At 44.2% G+C, this 16,477-nt stretch overlaps 1 protein-coding gene across 1 annotated transcript in view; it reads left to right on the top strand.

Moving 5' to 3' along the window:
• Positions 1 to 16,477, top strand: part of DOCK5 (dedicator of cytokinesis 5) — a 206,005-nt gene that overhangs the window by 103,970 nt on the left and 85,558 nt on the right. Inside the window, exons 10-14 of the mRNA XM_054717208.1 lie at positions 656 to 785; positions 3,857 to 3,929; positions 7,470 to 7,612; positions 10,246 to 10,371; positions 16,300 to 16,424. Of these exons, the coding sequence (XP_054573183.1) occupies positions 656 to 785; positions 3,857 to 3,929; positions 7,470 to 7,612; positions 10,246 to 10,371; positions 16,300 to 16,424 (597 nt within the window). The remainder of the gene's footprint in view (positions 1 to 655; positions 786 to 3,856; positions 3,930 to 7,469; positions 7,613 to 10,245; positions 10,372 to 16,299; positions 16,425 to 16,477) is intronic.

The raw sequence follows: 16,477 nt of genomic DNA, 5'->3' as shown, positions 1-16,477 counted from the left end.
CAGCATACACCCAGGAGCTCTCAGTGATGCCTCCCAAAGCAGATGAATGGTTACAGAAAGCGCTGCATGTAAATGTCTGTGTTCTAGTTGCCTTGCAGGCTTGCTTGGAAGATGAAATGAAACCAGCATGTGTGGGTACCCAATAAAAGTCAGCACCACACGCGTTTTAATCTCATTAGACACTGAAATGCATCCTGTACTCAGATACATCTTGGCAATATATAAAGTAGCCATGACAAGTGTCCTGATCTTTAAATACCTTGCTTAAACGGATGGACCAGGGACTTCAGATTAAATATGATCTGATTTATAAATTTGAAGTAGGAACTGGGGAATAAATGTTTTTCTGCTGTTAAATAGTCATTTTTTTCTGAAAAACAGTCATTTTTTTCTTGGGCGCATAGGGAGAAGAGAGCAGGCAGTTTGATCTTTCAGCATTGGTTAATATGCTCTGAATGGTGCTCTGTTGTAGAGTGAGACTAAAAAGTGGGGTGGGTGGGTGGGTAGGGGTTGGGAGGAGGGGAGGAAAGGAGGAGATAATAGAAGATACCTGTGATACTATCAATAATAAAAATATATTTAAAAAAATAACAAGAGGAACCAAGGTGACAGGTGGCGCAGTGTGGCCCCTTTGACGCACCCTCTGCTTCTGCAGGACCTCAGCAGCACAGACCTCATCCGGCCCCGCGTCAGCCTCGTGTGCCAGATTATCCGGGTGGGCCGCATGGAGCTGAAGGAGGGCAAAAAGCATACCTGTGGACTGCGAAGGCCCTTTGGAGTAGCAGGTACGGAGCGACCCAGAGACAAACGTAGGATGGTGCAGCCACTGTGCAAGCAGTGTGCGAGGTCCTCAAAAAATGAAACAGAGCCTGGCTGGTACGCCTCCGTGGTTGAGCGTCGACCTGTGAGCCAGGAGGCCGAGGTTCAGTTCCCAGGTGGGCCACATGCCCGGGTTGTAGGCTTGATCCCAAGTAGGAGGCAAGCAGGAGGCAGCCAGTCAGTGATTCTCTCTCATCATTGATGTTTCTATCTCTTTCCCTCTCCCTTCCTCTCTGAAATCAATAAAGACATATTTTTTAAACAAATTAAACATAGAACTTCTAATCCAGCAATCCCTCTTAGGGTTGTATACCCCAAAGAATTAAAATCAGGGTCTCATGGAAAGAATTGTACATCCCATGTTCACTGCAGCATGATTCACAGTAGCCAAAAGGTGGGAGCAACCCAGCTACCCAGTGATGGATGGATGGGATAAACAAAATGTGGTATGTCCATACAATGGACTATATTCAGCCTTAAAAGGAAGGATGGAAATTCTGACACCTGCTACAGCTTGGATGATCCATGAAGTTATTATACCAAGTGAAAACAAGCCAGTCACAAAAAGATAAATGATTCCACTATATGATTCCACTTACAAGAAGTATGCATAGAATGGTTAAATTCATAGACACAGAAAGTAGAATGGTAGTTGCCAGGGGCTGGAGGAGGACAGGAACTGCCTGGGGAGTTAGTGTTTAATGGGGACAGAGTTTCAGCTTGGGAGGATGACACATTGTGGAGGTGGGTGGTGGTGATGGCTGCACAACCAACCATCTGAATGTGTGCCGTGCCAGCACAGCCAAGGGTTCGGCGAGCCTGAGGGAGGGTGGCGAAGGATGTAGAAAAGACAGACAAAGAGAATAAGCTGGGTCTCGGTGGATCTCCTGTGCCTGGCTGAGGCCACAGAGAAAAGATCCAGACAGCAAACTGAGCCTTTATTTTATAGTCAGAGGTAAACAAGGTAGTGGTCACCATAGTTACAATGTTCTTGTGAGTTTCACTTGTTTTGGCAGCACTTGCTGCATCTCCCACAGCCCATTAGCTACCCAGGAAGGATTTAGGGAGCATCATGAGGTCAAGCTTAATTATGCTAAGAGGGCTGTGCCCTCTAAGCTGGGACTTGTTTGTGGCTTTGCCAACAGGTCAGTCTGAGGCTTAACCCTATAGCCACTCCCTACATGAATGGACTTCATGCCACAGAACTGCCCACTTGAATTGGCCCTGGCCGGGGGTGGGGGCTCAGGTGGTTGGAGCATTGTCCTGTGCCAGCGCAGTGTCCTGCACGCAGCAGGCCCGCCGTCCTGCCTCGGAATATCCTCCCTGCCTGCGACCACACGTTGATTACTGATGTTAGTCCAGTAAAATTGTCCCTGGAAAGTGCCTGTCTAGGAAATTTACTCTTCAAAGGCAACACTGTGTAACTGCGTTCAGAGAGGATCCATGGCTTCAAACCCCACAACCTTCCAAGAGGCCCTTCCTTTCCTCTGTAGTTTGTTAAATGGAGAAAATATGTTTTCAGTCTCCTGTTGAAATTTTGGTCACTAGGTAGTTTGGAAAGCCATCAGTGAAATGTCATAATTTTGCTCCTGGAACAAGGGCCCAGAAACCCCATGTTATCGGGGTTGTGCGGGTAATGAGGCGGCCTCTATATCCTGAGGGACGGTCTGTCTTCATCCCCAGTCCAGCCCTGCCCTCCAGCTGCTGCTCAAGGGCTGGCGGTCTGTGACCAGAGGGCACAGCATCACCTCCTGATAGAGAATTTAAGTGAAATCCCAGAAAAGGCAAGAGGCTGGCCCAGGGCTGGTTAGCCATCTACATGACCATCTATTGATCTAAGGAGTTAAGGCATAGTAGAGGTCATTGTCATTCAGAGTGAGCCACAGAAATTGGGAGAACATCAAGCAGGAATGTTTGGTTGTTTTTCTGTATCAGGGTGTGTGTGTGTGTGTGTGTGTGTGTGTGTGTGTGCGCGCGCGCACGTGCATGTGTGTGTGTGTCGGGGGGTGGGGGGACTTCAGGGCATGGGTTGTAATGGGAAAGGAGAGATTTCCTTGCTCTGACCCTTGATGCTGAGCATCAGCAGAGCTTAGGAGTAACTAGATGTGGCAAAGACAAATGAACTGCCTATTGTGGTTTTTTTGGGGAGGAGGTTGGGAGGGAGTGTCACATATAAGTGTCGCAGGTTTGGTGTGTTATTTGTACAGTTGTGCAGGGTTCCACTGAAGGCTGACAGCAGGGGGATGCCATGCCCTGCCTCTCGCCATGGGCCCTGCTGGATTTCAGCAGCTGGAGAACGGCCCATTTACTGCCGTAAACAGCAGGGGATTGTTAGGTTCGGTGATTTGGCCCTGTAATCACTTTTGGCTCAGACCCTGGCTTGAACACTTAAAACTGCTGACCTAGGGCAAGTTCCTTACCTGGGCTGTGCTCAGTTTCTCATCGCTTAAAGCGGAGCTCACAATGTCTGTATACGTGAGATGATACATATGCGAGAGGCTTAGGGCAGTACTGTATTGATTGCGCTTCTTGCCCATGGAAAAGCAGGCCGCTCTGGGATCCTCCAGGCCTGGGGCTGGCACTCTGGCTTCCCTTTGTTCAAGTGTGAATCAGGTGAGAAGATGGTGAATCAGGGACAGCCGGCCACTTCAAGTCCTGCGTTTCCCTCCGAGGCCTCTTATTCTGTTGTCACTTGTGCCCAAAATGTGTGTTCTCTGGGCCTTTGAACGCAGGCTCACTCAAAAGCCATCAGGGTGTCCCCATTTCTCAAGAATTTAGCGACTGGGTCTTGTAGAACTTTGAAAAGGGACTAGTTTGCAGGGTTATCAGGAAATCTGAGCCCCTGCAGGGGCAGCTCCTGTCCTTGCTCTTTGCTGGGCAGGCACACTGGGAATCCTTGTTGGCAAAGAAATCGATGTCTCTGATGTGGCATCTTCCTCCCCCAGTGTCCTAAGCTGCTGATGCTCTTAGTTCTCCATAGGAACCCAGTGAGGCCTGAAGTAATTAGTGTCTTTCATTAAGCTTATCTTCTTCCTAGTGATGGATATCACCGACATCATACGTGGGAAGGTGGATGATGAAGAAAAGCAGCATTTTATTCCCTTCCAACAGTAAGTACTTGGGCGTTTGTCCCAGGCGACTTGGGACCCGGATTAGCACTTTGAATGGTGTTAACGCAGAACCAGGCGCAGGAACCATTTGCTTAGAGAAGGAAGGTTGTCAGAGAGGAGCTGGCAGAAGACTTCATTCGAAGTCCTTTACACTGGACTCCCAATTGCAGAGCGTAAACGGAACTTTGCTGAATCCACCGAAATGACTGAAGGAATATAAGGGACAAATCCGTGTCTGTATTACAAACCAGAGAATGGTGCCTTAAGTGTCAGAAATGCCAAAGATATCTGTGTGTGTCACCTGGAACAGGTGTCATGGAAGACAAGGAATCAGGTAGGACAGTGCAGGCTTCTCAAACGGGCACACGCAGGCGAGCCACCTGGGACCTCGTTAGAATGCAGAATGTCTCAAGTTCATCTAACAAGCTCAGGTTCATCCAGGTGATGCTCATGCTGCTACTCAGGGACCACACCTGGAGTAGCGAGGTTCAGGAGGTGTGAGAGTGAAGGCTCCCTACTCCGAGGTTCCTGCAAAGGGCGGGAAGCCAGCTGGGAGGACATGCAGCGGTTCCCTGAAGAGCTTTGCTTGAGTCGGCCTCCATACTGAGCTCGAGCCGGAGCCCATGTGGGCCACTGGGAAGCCGCTAGGGAGCAAGTCTCAGTCCCTGCACCTCTGAGGAAGCACCTGTGTGAGCGCTAGGCCTGGCCCCTGCAACCATGCTCTGCCTACCCTGTGCACAGGTGGTGGCTTAGGCGAGGTGCGGGCGTTGCTAGGACTGATTCCCAACAGCTTAGTTGTGTCAGTGACAGAAGGTGATTAAGCTTGTAGTTGTCACAACAGATCGATATGACAAATTGAGAATTCTACAAACCAGCTGAAGGATATTTATATTAATATATATTTTATTAGTAATAAATAATATGAGATCAACATAATTTGATGAACAAGAATAGATCCAGAGACAAATGGCAGGGGAGGTGGCGGTTAGAGAGCAATCAAAGGACTTGTATGCATGCATATTAGCATAACCAATGGACACAGACACTGGGGCGGTGGGGGCTTGCCCAAGGTGGGAATGGCTTGGGGGAGGGTGGTCAATCGGGGAAAAAGGAGACATATGTAAAACTTTAGACAATAAATTAAAAAAAATAGTAATATGATTATCTTATTTTAAAATTGTTTTGGAATAATAATAATAAATCAACAGAGAAAGACAAACTATGCAAAAAGTGAGAAAATTAGCTAGCCATTTAAGTAACATAAATTAGAACCTTGTCTCAAAACTTACACCAGTGTAAATCCTGATGATGAAACATACATATAAGAGCCTAAATATTAAAATATTGAGTTTTAGATAATAATGTTTTATGGGAGGCCTTTGAGTCAGACACCAAAGATTCGACTAAAAAAGAAAATTGATAGGTTTAGCCAAACAAAAATTTTAAACAACTTATACATAGAAAAAAAGTAACAAATCTTTGTAATGGGTATGGAGTATTTTTAATACATCAAGAATGAATAGAGGTTCTTAAGGACATACACAAAAGCACACAAGAAATGGCCTATAAATTCATTGAGAATCTATGAAATGCAAATTATATAATGAGGTTTAGTTTTTGGCTTAGTTTTAGTTTTTGGCTTTTAAATTATCTTACAATTTAAAAAATATATAAGATACCAAGTGTTGGGTGGGTGTAAGGAAACATTTTACTTTTATATATGCATATAACCTATATACTGATCCACCAAAAACACGGTGAGGTAGATATTAAATGTAGCTTAGTGAGGTAGATATTAAATGTAGCTTAGTGCTAATTTGAATTATGGTATAACTTTCAAACTCATGAATGCTGCTCCTAATATAATTATCTACATATATTTAGATATATTAAATAGATATAACCTATTACATGTATTAATATATTAAAATATATTACAATTTTATATTAATACATTATATTAAGTGTATTAAATATATATATTCTTATATAATCAGTAAATATTAAATAAGTAAGATATGTAGAATAAATATGTTTAAATATAAAATGTAACATATTGAAGCAGCCACCCTGTAGGTTGCTTGGTGTAAAAAAATAAAATAAAATGTAGCATATTACTGTATTAAATATATACAAATATATTTATGTAAAAATAACTTTCTATCCATGCATGTTCTTATTATACATGTATTAGTATACATTATTAGTTATACACATAATAGGAGCAGCGTTCCTGACTGTGGAAGTTATATGAACTATATAATGTGACATAGTATGTTATATATGTGTGTGTGTAAGTAAAAGGGGCAGCATTTATGGATATGAAAGTTATTCTGCTCCATATATAATGTTATAAATATATCTAAAATAGGTGCGGCATTATGGATATGAAAGTTAGTTATCTCAAAGGCACTTCTGTATATTGGCTTCACCTGGGAGGGGGTTCTCTCTTCGGTGTGTGCCTCCCTCTGAATTTCTGCACCAGCTCCCGTGCAGCAGCCGTGGCGAAACAGTCGCCTGAGCTCGTCCCCACCGTGTCAGAATGCAGGCTTTGCGTCTCGGAGGTGACCGGCCCTAATTTGACTACCGCTCATTGTGCGGCCAACAGCCACTGTAAAGCTTTCACCATGCAGATTGCAGCCTGTGGCATTTAACTGCCAAGATTTATGGCATTTGCCTCTATAACTTACCCCAAAACAGTACAGTGTATTATAAGAGAGTTTTACTAGTATATGTGCACCCTTCTCGTCCATCTCAGAGAGTGCCATCGGAAAGCAGCTCGGTGAGAGCCAGCCCACTTTCAGCGACAGGTTGCAGTGTTCCGTATGGTCAGCACACGGATCTGAACCACGAGGGGAAAGCTGGCCTGCAGAGTGGCCAAGAGAACAAACCCCGGCCGAGAAGACTGGGGAGCATTGTGCTGCACCCGGCGATGTGTAGTGGCTGATAGCGCTGGGCTGTCAGCAGGATGGGGCTGTGTTAGGTTCTTTGATCGCCTGCCCGAGCCTCAGGCTGATGCGACCAATGACGTGAAGCTTGTTCCCCGGAGCCTGCGCTGCTGCAACCCTACATACAGTCGTCACAGGGGAATCAGAATGCGCCCCAAAGCCCGCACACGTACTGCTCTGGGACATTGAGTGTTGGCACTAGATGGGGCCTTCGGGGCACCTGATCAGGCCCATCTCCTTACAGAAGAGGACACTGAGCCCCAGCGGGGAGACAGATGGGCTCGCTGCCAAGTCGAGCCAGAACTGGAGGCCTGGCCTCCTGGCCCTTCCCCGTCCTTCTTCAGAGCCCTCACAGCAGCCCCTCCCTCTCAGGAATTGCCTTCCATTTTACTTGTTCATACTTGGCCATCAGTTTTGTTTGTGCTTGGGTGTGTTTCTTCTTCTTTGCCCCAAATCATTTGCAAGATGAATTGGTGTCTACGCCAGGCACCCAGTGGAAAAATAAGAAAAGATTAGAGTCTCCTGGTTAGCTGTGTTTAGTGCTACAGAAACGTCCTCCTTTTCACTTACCTCTCACTTCTGACCTTCCCAGAATCGCCATGGAAACCTATATCCGGCAGAGGCAGCTAATCATGTCGCCCCTGATAACATCCCAGGTGATCGGGGAAAATGAGCCACTCACTTCAGTCCTGAATAAAGTGATAGCGGCGAAGGAAGTGAACCACAAAGGACAAGGTACAGTGTGCGCTCCGCTGGGAGGGGCGGGGCGGGCATTCAGAGCCGGCCTGGGACGCCCGCCCTCTCTCGGCCTTCCTCTGGGGGCTGCCCACCTCTGCTTCCTGCTGGAGGCATTTAATACTGAAGAGCACCCGGAACGCGCCCATCACAGCTCTAGGTCAATGCACAGACAGAGAATTTTGAGGATAACTATGTCCCACTCTCTGAATATGTTTATCCCCTTACATTTCCTAAAATTGAGAGCAAGGAGACCAAAGCAACATGTATTAATATAAAATAATTGGCTGTCTAGCAAAATGTTTTTAGTTGTTTTTAGTACTTCTTATGTTCTGTTGACATCATTTTAACCAAGAGAAATTCTGCTTATTGAAACTGCATTTTAAATTCAAAATAATAAGGGAAAATAGTTAAAATTTTAAATTTAAATACCAAGATGCTGATGGTTTTGGGATAATTTTTGAAGATTGAGTAATTTTTTTTAAAGGTTACTCTCTCTCTCTCTCTCTCTCTCTCTATATATATATATATATATATATATATATATTTGATATTTTACCAAGAGGAAGGGAGAGGGATAGATAGTTAGAAACATCGATGAGAGAGAAACATCAATCAGCTGCCTCCTGCACACCCCCTACTGGGGATGTGCCCACAACCAAGGTACATGCTCCTGACAAGAATCGAACCTGGGACCCTTAAGTCCGCAGGCCAACGCTCTATCCACTGAGTCAAACCGGTTAGGGCTGAGTAATTTTTTTTTAACCCACCCTATAATTGTCTTCCAAAGTGGAGGCAATCAGAAGACAAGTTGTTTTCAGCATATTTACTTTCCCCTATATTAACAATTATTCTTTATCCTGAATGGGAAAGACATGTGAGGAATTGTTAAAAAATTAAAACAAATAACGATATTTCTGTTTTGGAATTTCAACCTTAACCTAAGATATAATTTGTTAGAGTAAAAAAACCCTTACACTAAATAAATTATTCTGTATATATAACTTATTTTAACAAAACTGGGAAAAGGTCATTTTTTCTTTTGCTGCTTAACAAATCAAACATTATTCAAATGTTTTTATGCTCTTCACAAATATTTTTTGTGGTTGCATGATATTCCATTACTTGGATTTCAGAAAATGAAATCTCCTAGGTAGAACTTAAGTGTTCTCTAATTTGTCACCACTGTAAGTGTAAATAACTCTACTATGACTATCTTTACACATCAGCTTTTCCGTATTCAGGACTGCCGCACCCAAAAGTTCCCAGAAGTAGGATTTCTGGGTCAAATGATGGCAACAAGCTTAAACCTGGAAACATAGCTATAGACTTCTACCAGCGGGCACTCATTACCATCTTGCCCACTTTGCCAACTGATACTTAAAAATCCTTACCTGTTTGGAAGGTTAAAAGTAGACTTCCATATACTTCTCTTAAATAAGTAAAAAACAAAACAAAAAAATCTACTCTTCATGTGTATTTGTGAGTTTTCTAAAGTTTTCCTTCTTAGCACTTTATATAATAAAGATAATCTTATTTAGGACACATATTTTTCAGTTTGCCAAATAGTTATAAACTTCTTGTATTTCCCTGTGAATTGTACATTCAGGTCTTATTTATTTGTAAGGATCTTAATGTTTTTTCTTCTAATGAGTAGTATAAATTCCTAAGTATTTACTAGTATAAGTATTACACCACTTTATAGTATACTTTTTATTTTTATGAATATCAAAACTTTTAGTTTATATAGATAACTCTTTTGCTTCTATGATTTCATTTGTTTTCTCTACTTGAAAAAATGGTTCATTCTCAGAGATGTAATAACTACCTTTATTTTTTCTTTTAATTTCCTGTCTTTTTTCATATTAGAAATTTATTTTAATCAAAATGTGAGGTGAGAAATTAGATAGATTCTGTTCTATGTGGCAGCACATTTACGAAATTGTTGTGTTTTTTTTCATGATTTGTTGTGCCTCGTTTGCTATGCTGTATAATAAAAGGCTAATATGCCAATGACCAAACTGCGGAACAACTGGTCGCAATGATGTGCACTGACCATCAGGGGGCAGATGCTCAACGCAGGAGCTGTCCCCTGGTGGTCAGTGCGCTCTCACAGCAGGAGTGAAGCCAGGCTCATGGATGGTGAGCGCAGTGGCTATGGCGGGAGCCTCTCCTGCCTCCACAGCAGCACTAAGGATGTCCGACTGCGGGCTTAGGGAGTGGGCCTAAGCCATCATTCATATATCTGCTGAGGGACTCCCGACTCCCGCCTTCCCCCCAGTGCACAAATGTCATGCACCGGGCCTCTAGTATGTTATAGTTTAACCTCATAGTTCCCATGGATTCACATAACTTTTTTACCAGTAATATCATGTATTACTAGAGCTTTACAGCATTTTGGTATCTAGCTTCACTTCCCTCCCACCCCCATAGTAAACATCTGTTCACTTCTCTGTCAAATTCTCAAGAAGTCCTAATGGAGTGTCATTAAGATTATAAGTTAACTGGAGGAGAATTTTCATCCAATAACACTGTATCTGTATATCATTACAACATACTTTTCTCAGTGTGGGTGTGTGTTTATTATAGAGATCATACAGAGAACTGAAAGTTTATCTTTTATTTCTTTAAAGGACTTTGGGTGTCCTTGAAGCTATTGCCAGGTGACCTCCCGCAAGTTCAGAAGAATTTCTCACACTTGGTGGATAGATCAACAGCAATCGCCCGGAAAATGGGCTTTCCTGAAATAATACTTCCAGGTAAACACTTGGCTTGAGTCACCTGCTCTGCTTCCTCTAGGATTCCCTTCCATGAAGTAGTTACTTCTGACAGCACAGTTGAAACAATACAGATCTATCGATTTAGTTATCTGCAGCCAGTGGTATCAAGACAGAGGGAGATACAAACAGGGTTGCTTGCAGTACCTTCAAAAGCTACCCAATGCCCTGGCCGGTGTTTGTCAGTGGTTAGCGTCAGCCTGTGGACTAAAAAGTCTCGGGTTTGATTCCAGTACGTACCTCCGTTGCAAGTTCCTCAGGCCCGGTAGGGGCACATGTGGGAGGCAACCAGTTGATGTGTCTCTCTCACGTCAATGTTTCTCTCTCCCCCCTCCTCCCTCCCTTCCGCTCTCTCTAGAAATCAATGGAAAAAATATCCTTGGGTGAGGATTTAAAAAAAAAAAAAAGGCTACCCAGTGTGCAAGGCCAACATAAAGCTTCTGAATGTCACTCAAATTTTCGGTACACTCTCTCTTCCTTCTATGTTCTGCACAAGCCCGTCTGCAATGCTTCCCTAGACCATCACTAAGTTGAACTGAATGGCACAGGTCCTCTGCCCGAGAATAACCGGCTTCATTTGCGAGTACCTTTCCTCACGGAGACATCACCAGCATCCTGGGCTCCTTGCTGGGAAACTGCAGCGAGGAGCTGCAGCTCAGTCTCAGCTGGGCCGTCTGCTTCATTTGCTTCAGCTCCAGCTGTGTGTGGCAGTCCCTGCACTTGTGGTGACAGACGTAGATATTCTGCAGTTTCTTACTTTAGTTCCATCTGATTTGCCACCACATCTTGGTGATCTGCATATGTGTTTTGTTGTATTCACTGATTTAACCCATTTAATTTATTTTTTTTGTTGTTTTTTGTTAAGCCTTACCCAAGGGTATTTTTTCCACTGATTTTTAGAAAGAGTGGAAAGGAGATAGAGGGAAGGAGAGAAAGAGAAACATCAGTGTGAGAGAGACATCGATTGGTTGCCTCCTGCACATGCCCCAACTGGGGTTGAGGATCAAACCTGCAACCCAAGTATGTGCCCTGGACTGGAATCGAACCCATGAATCTTCAGTGTGTGGGCCAATGCTCTAACCACTGAGAACACTGGCCAGGGCCTATTTAATTTCCTAATCTTCATATTAGTAAAAGGAAATGATTCCCTCAAGGAACTTTATATAAAAACTAGAGGCCCGGTGCACGAATTCGTGCACGGGTTGGGGCCAGGCCAGCTGGAGGGAGGGACCCTGGGCAGTTGGCCGGCCGGCCCCACCCCTGGTTGAACTCCTGGTAGAACTCCCGGTTGAGGGGACAATTTGCATATTAGACTTTTATTATATAGGATATAAAATACTACTTTATTATATTATATAAAGATTGAGTAAAGTGTATGGTTATAAGCAAATATTAAAATACGAATATGTGAAATGTATTTTATAGGTAGATAGAACATATAAGTAAATAATCTTTGGCATATTAGAAAAATTCTAGAAAACCAAGCTCTTATCTGTTCCATAAAAATTCAGCTTCTTTTAAAGTAACACAAGGTCTTATTTCCCCTTTGTGAAATTAATGAGCTGTAATAATTTGTTGCTCCCCAGGTGATTCTGGTGATGGGCCAGGTTTGAGAACTATAGAGGTAGACCTAAGTCCCTCACCTTGGAGCTTCCTCTCATCCCCATTTAAACAGGCCCTTTGTTCCACCTCCCCGCCCCCTCCAGCAAAGGCGCTCTGCCTCTCTGCTGGCATCTTCCAGCCAGATTCCTGAAAGTGATTATACTCTCTATCTCTGCTTTCTTACCTGACAGTCACCCTCTGGCCACTCCAGAGTGGCTGTCACTGGAGTCACCAAAGATTGCGGTCACTAGGCCAAAGGACATTTTTTAACATAATGGTTGTTTCTGGTATTTCTGCAGCATGTGACACTTGGTCACTCCTTCTTGAAATACTCCCCCTTCATCATCGGGGACCCACCTCTTCGCGTTCTCCCTGAGGCCTCTGCTAGGACTCCTGCCACCTTGTCGTCTTCTGCTCACCTTTAGATGTCAGCTCCGCTCAGTATTTGGCCCTTACGCCCTGTATTAGTTTGCTAGGGCTGCCATAGCCAAGCCCCACGGACTGGGTGGCTTAAGCCACACGGAAGTTCATTTCCTCGCAGTCCCGGGGGCTGGAAGTCCACGATGAAAGGGTCAGCAGGTTTGGTTTCCTTTGAGGCCTCTCCCCGTGGCTTACATGTGGCGACCTTCTCCCTGTGCCCTCACATGGTCACGCCTTCGTCTGTGTGTCTGTGTCCTAATGTCTTCTCGTAAATACACCAGTCATGTTGGATTAGGGCCCAACACATGACCTCATTTCATCTTAATCACCTTTAAACCCTTTGCACTCGCTTGCTTTTTTCTCGATTCCTTTTTCTAATGCTAACCGTGTCGAGTCACACTCGACATCGAGTGCAAAAGGTTAAAGGGCCTGTCTCCAAATACGGTCAAATCTGGAGGTACTGAGGACTGAGACCTCAACCTAAGAATTTAGGGGGACACAATTCAGCCCATGACAGGCCCCCTTTGCTTCTCATCTGCTTTCTCTCCCTCGGTGCTCTCACCTACTCACTCAGCCTCTGTGTGTTAGTTGCCTCCAAATCCATCTCTCTCGCCCCAGGGCCACTCCCTTGAGCTCAGTACCATCGATCCTACTACTTCCTGCCTCAGGACCCTACTAGGTACTGTTCCCTGCCTGGGCTCCTCTCCTCTCTTTGGTTGCTTAGTTCTTGCTCAGAGTCCCCAGTTGGGACGTGTAACCCTGTGCATCTTCTGTTGAGTTTTATCAACAAGAGCGGCCCCCTCTCTAGCCAGATGCACAAATAAGGGGTCTGAAAGTCACTCTCGACCCCTCCCCTCCCTTTCCTTCACACCTCACTCAAAATTCCTGGACAAGACCTGCCAGTTTTACCTTTAAAAGGCCTATTAAGTCTACAACCTTGCCCAGCCCGCATGGCTCAGTGGTTGAGTGTTGACCTATGAACGAGGAGGTCACTGGTTTAATTATTGGTCAGGGCACATGCCCGGGTTGCGGGTTTGATCCCCAGTGTGGGGTGTGCAGGCAGCCGATCAATGATTCTCTCTCATCATTAATGTTTCTATCTCTCCCTCTCCCTCCTTCTCTGAAATCAATAAAAAAAATATATTTTTAAAAAGCCACAGCCTTCGCTCTGTCTCCATTGCCACTACCTGAGCGGTAGCTCCTGTCATCTCTTCCCTGGACAACTGCCATCCCTTCCTAACTGGTTTCCCTGTTTCTGCTTGCTCTCACTTCATTTCCTCTTGTCCACGCTGCAGCATGAGTCAGCTTTTATGAAAGCCCACCTAATTTTGTCCCCTCCTCCCATGCTGAAAACGTTTTGATGACTTCTGTTTATGTTTAAGATGAAGGCACAAATTCTTAGCTTAGCCTGCAAGCTTAGGGAGACATTTCTCCTGCCGGTCTCTGTAGCCTTATCTCACACCAGACCCCACCTCCCATTGGGAACACTTCATCATAGGTCTGCTACCTCTGGGCCTTCGCACATGCTGCTGTTGCTCTCTCTCACTCTCATCCCGCCAATGTCAGCTCAAAGGAAGATGCCCCTACGCTCCCGACAAGGTTGGAACTTAGGGTTATGCTTTCACAGAGCGTGGCCTGTTCCCTGATTTGTGATGATGCATTTCATCGTGTAATTATCTGATAACTAGAGGCCCAATGCACAAAATTTGTGCACTCAGGGGAGAGGGGTCCCTCAGCCTGGCTTGCACCCTCTCACAGTCTGGGAGCCCTTGGGGGATGTCCACCTGAGGGCTTAGGCCTGCTCCCTAGGGACAGCTGGACATCCTTAGCGCTGCTGCAGAGGCTGTGAGCCCGGCTTCTGGCTGAGCGGCTCTACCCCTGTGGGAGCGCACTGACCACCAGGGGACAGCTCCTGTGTTGAGCATCTGCCCCCTGGTGGTCAGTGTGCATCATAGCGACCAGTTGTTCCACCGTTTGGTCTATTTGCATATTAGCCCTTTATTATATAGGATGAGCTGCTTGAGAGTGAGGCTTGTGCATGTCTCCCCATCATCTTCCACACTCAGTACAGTGCTTGGTACAGAGTAGGTGCTCAGTCAGTGCTTTAAATGAATATTATCTTATCTGTTGGTACCATCATTTACTCTACCAGCTGCTTTATTGTTGGAAACTGAGGGACTTTCCAAGTGTTCACTTTCATAAACAATATCACAATGAATATCGTTATGGATAATCATGACCCACCTTTTTTTTTGTTAATCCTCATCTGAGGATATTTTTTCCATTGATATTTTTAGAGAGAGTGGAAGGGAAGGGGAGAGACAGAGAGAGAAACATAGATGTAAGAGAGACACATCAATTGGTTGCCTCGCGACTGAGGCTAGAACTAAGCCTTGACTGAAATCGAACCCGAGACAGTTCAGTTCGTGGGCAGATGCGCTAACCACTGAGCAACCTGCCAGCGCAAGGCCCACATTTTTAGTACTTTGAAATAAATATTACCAGTGAACTTGCTGTGTCAGTTAAGGCTTTTGACACAAACTGTCAACTTCTCTACTGACAAAGAATGTGTCAATTAAGATTCCAAACTGTAATATATAAATAAGCCCCTTTTTCTGCACCCTCACCAGTTGTTAGCAATATCTTAATTTTTTTTCCAGTCAGATAAGCGATGAAAATGAAGTGTTGTAAATATGCACCTCGATTTTTTTGTAGTCCTCCAAGATTTTATTTTTACACTAGGAGGCAGTTTATGTAGTAGAGATGTTGGAGTCATTTTTATAATACTGTCTTTCCACCCAGGAACTAGGCTTACCTTTTATGCATTCCAGGTTTCATTTCTGTGTCTTAATAACATTAAAATTTTGTCTTCATTGTGGGGAGGAGGGCTACACATTTACTAATTAATTCATTTAAAATTTTTGTGCTAGTTAACCAAAAATATAACAAGCAGAAATTATTCTGATATCAGTAAAAACAATTAAGCTGATTTACATAAACATAAAGTATTTGATAGGCTTCCAGAAGTAGTGTCTACCTCATCAGGTTGTTAAGTGCATTAAATAAATTATTGCATATAAGACACTTTGTTTATTATTATTTTTTGTTAATTCTTTCCTGAGGATATTTTCCCATTGACTTTTAGAGAGAGTCGAAGGGAGAGGGAGAGACAAAGAGAGAGAAACATCGATTGCTTGCCTCCTGCCTGCGCCCGATCAGGGCCAGGGATCGAGCCTGCAACCAAGATACATGCCCTTGACTGGAATCAAACCAGGACCCTTCATTCTTCAGGCCAACACTCTATCCACAGAGCCAAACCAGCTAGGGCAATATAAGATACTTTGAACAGTGCCTAGTACATAGTAAGCACTTGATAAATATTAGCTTTCATTATTTCAGATGCATTAAAATACCACACTCTCACCCTAGCCAGTTTGGCTCAGTGGATAGAGTGTTGGCCTGAAGAATGAAGGGTCCCTGGTTCGATTCTGGTCAAGGGCACATGCCTGGGTTGCAGGCTCAATCCCCAGTGGGGGAGCATGCGGGAGGTAACCTATAACATAAAATACCATACTCTCGAAGGCATTATTTAATAACATGACACTATAAACCAATAAAATACACTGTGTACTTTATTAGACAGCAGTTATTAAATAGAATAACGACTGCTATTGAAAAGAGTTCATTCTTTAAAAACCACACTTCTGAGACACTTGGGCATGTGTGGAGAGGTAGAATGAGGTAATGGGAAGTGAACAATACGTAGAAAAAGTGCGGTATAGCTCACTATAGAGTCAGACCTGGCCATTCCTAGTTTACTTAGAGTTTGTCTATCAGAAAACTTAAAAGTGTTTCAGCACCATTCACAGGACGGTTGTCATGTTACAGGAGATGTTCGGAATGACATTTATGTCACCCTGATCCACGGGGAGTTTGACAAAGGGAAAAAGAAGACGCCAAAGAACGTGGAGGTGACCATGTCTGTGTGTGACGAGGAGGGCAATACTTTGGAGGTACGCACCACGGAATGCTCTGCCATCACACGTTCGTTCCTCTTTTTTTTTTT

This window comes from Eptesicus fuscus, chromosome 6 (assembly GCF_027574615.1).
Source record: "Eptesicus fuscus isolate TK198812 chromosome 6, DD_ASM_mEF_20220401, whole genome shotgun sequence".
In the NCBI taxonomy this organism is placed as follows: Eukaryota; Metazoa; Chordata; class Mammalia; order Chiroptera; family Vespertilionidae; genus Eptesicus; species Eptesicus fuscus.
The sequence above is the reverse complement of the archived record's forward strand: the minus strand, read 5'-3'. Positions and strand labels throughout refer to the sequence as shown.